The 1564-nt window shown below is 52.3% G+C and overlaps 1 protein-coding gene across 1 annotated transcript; it reads left to right on the top strand.

Annotated features, from left to right (window-relative positions):
- Positions 1-101: 101 nt before the first annotated feature.
- Positions 102-1431, top strand: GNI_203220 (putative retrotransposon nucleocapsid protein; the record flags this gene model as incomplete). The annotated part of the gene is made up of 1 exon (XM_011135464.1): positions 102-1431. A coding segment is annotated over one exon (1330 nt), but the record flags the coding sequence as incomplete, so codon positions are not given.
- Between the last annotated feature and the right edge of the window lie 133 nt (positions 1432-1564).

Raw genomic sequence — 1564 nt, 5'->3', positions numbered from 1 at the left:
ACGAATTCCCACTACCGAGGATCGACGATCTGTTGCGAGCAGTAAGGGGGTCACGATGGTTTGTGGCTTTAGACCTTAGGGCAGGATATTGGCAAGTAGCCATGAAGGAGGAAGACATCGCCAAGACAGCGTTCAAAACGCCAACAGGGCTGTACGAGTTCCTAGTAATGCCATTCGGGTTGGTGAACGCCCCTGCCACGTTCCAACGGATGGTAGAGAACCTGTTCGGGGACCTGTATTGGAGTGGGGTACTAGTATATCTGGATGATATCCTCATCCACGCGGCGACACTGGAACGAGTCTTCGAATTACTAGTAGAAGTACTGGCAAGACTCAAGGACAGCGGACTACGACTACGGCTGTCAAAATGTTCGTTCCTCCCGAACCAAATCGAATACCTAGGACACACAATAACCGAAGGTCAAATAGCCCCGCAATCCAAGAAAGTCGAAGCAATCGATGCGCTAAAGGCCCCCTCCGACGTGAAAGGATTACGACAAGTGTTAGGAATGGCCGGCTACTACCGCAGCTTCATACCGAATTACGCAGCCGTCACCCAACCATTGACGAAACTGATGCGCAAGACAACGGCATATGAGTGGAAAGAGGAGCAACAGAGGGCGTTCAGGCAAATAAAGGAGCAACTGAAGCAGGCAGCCCTATGCAACGATTACGCCGCAGAGGAATTAATTATCGAGACCGACGCGAGTGATTACGCGGTAGCCGGCATCCTATCATGCAGAAAGAACGGCCGCGATTACCCAATTGAATACATGTCTAAGACATTAACGGAAGTAGAAATAAGGTGGCCAACGAGAGAGAAAGAAGCCTATGCGATTGTAGTTGCACTCCAAAAGTTCGATGTCTACATACGGGGTCGGAAGGTTACCATATACACCGACCATAAAAGCCTAGAGTGGATGTTCCAGGCCAAGAAAGGTAAGATTGCCCGATGGGCCACACTCCTACAAGAGTATGACCTGACCGTTATCCACAAGAGCGGAATCGAGATTGCGCACGTGGATGCCCTTAGCAGACTGGCGAAAGACGTAGCGACGGCCGAAGATAGGATGACGTGCATGGCGGTCATGACACTTACCGAGGAAGAGGACGGATTGCCACGAGTAACGGAATGGAGACAAGCGTACCAAGAGATATCTACCGTAGAGAGGGACCGACTGAAGGTCCGAGAATGGCAAGGGATGCTGACCAGAGGAGGCCGGGCATACGTACCACCACAATACGTGAAGCGAGTCATACGACATTTCCATGACCGACGGGTCGGGACCCACGCCGGAGTAGTGAGGACATACCGGAGAACCCAAGAACTATTCTGGTGGCCCAGACAGATGGAAGACATACGGCGGTACGTCGGAGCATGCCTAACTTGTCAACGCCGAAGGAATGGGATGGAACGCACGCAGGGACTGAGTAGGGCTTTCCCACTAGGGGAGATCTTCGAGGCGGTACATATCGACTTCTGGCAAACCAGAGGAGAAGGCAGGCCAATAATGACAATGATCGACCGGACGTCACGATGGGTGGAAGCAGCGGTGGTCCCCGA

This window comes from Gregarina niphandrodes (genome assembly GCF_000223845.1).
Source record: "Gregarina niphandrodes unplaced genomic scaffold scaffold00115, whole genome shotgun sequence".
NCBI lineage: Eukaryota > Apicomplexa > Conoidasida > Eugregarinorida > Gregarinidae > Gregarina > Gregarina niphandrodes.
Note: the sequence above shows the minus strand (reverse complement) of the source record. Positions and strands in the feature narration are given on the sequence as shown.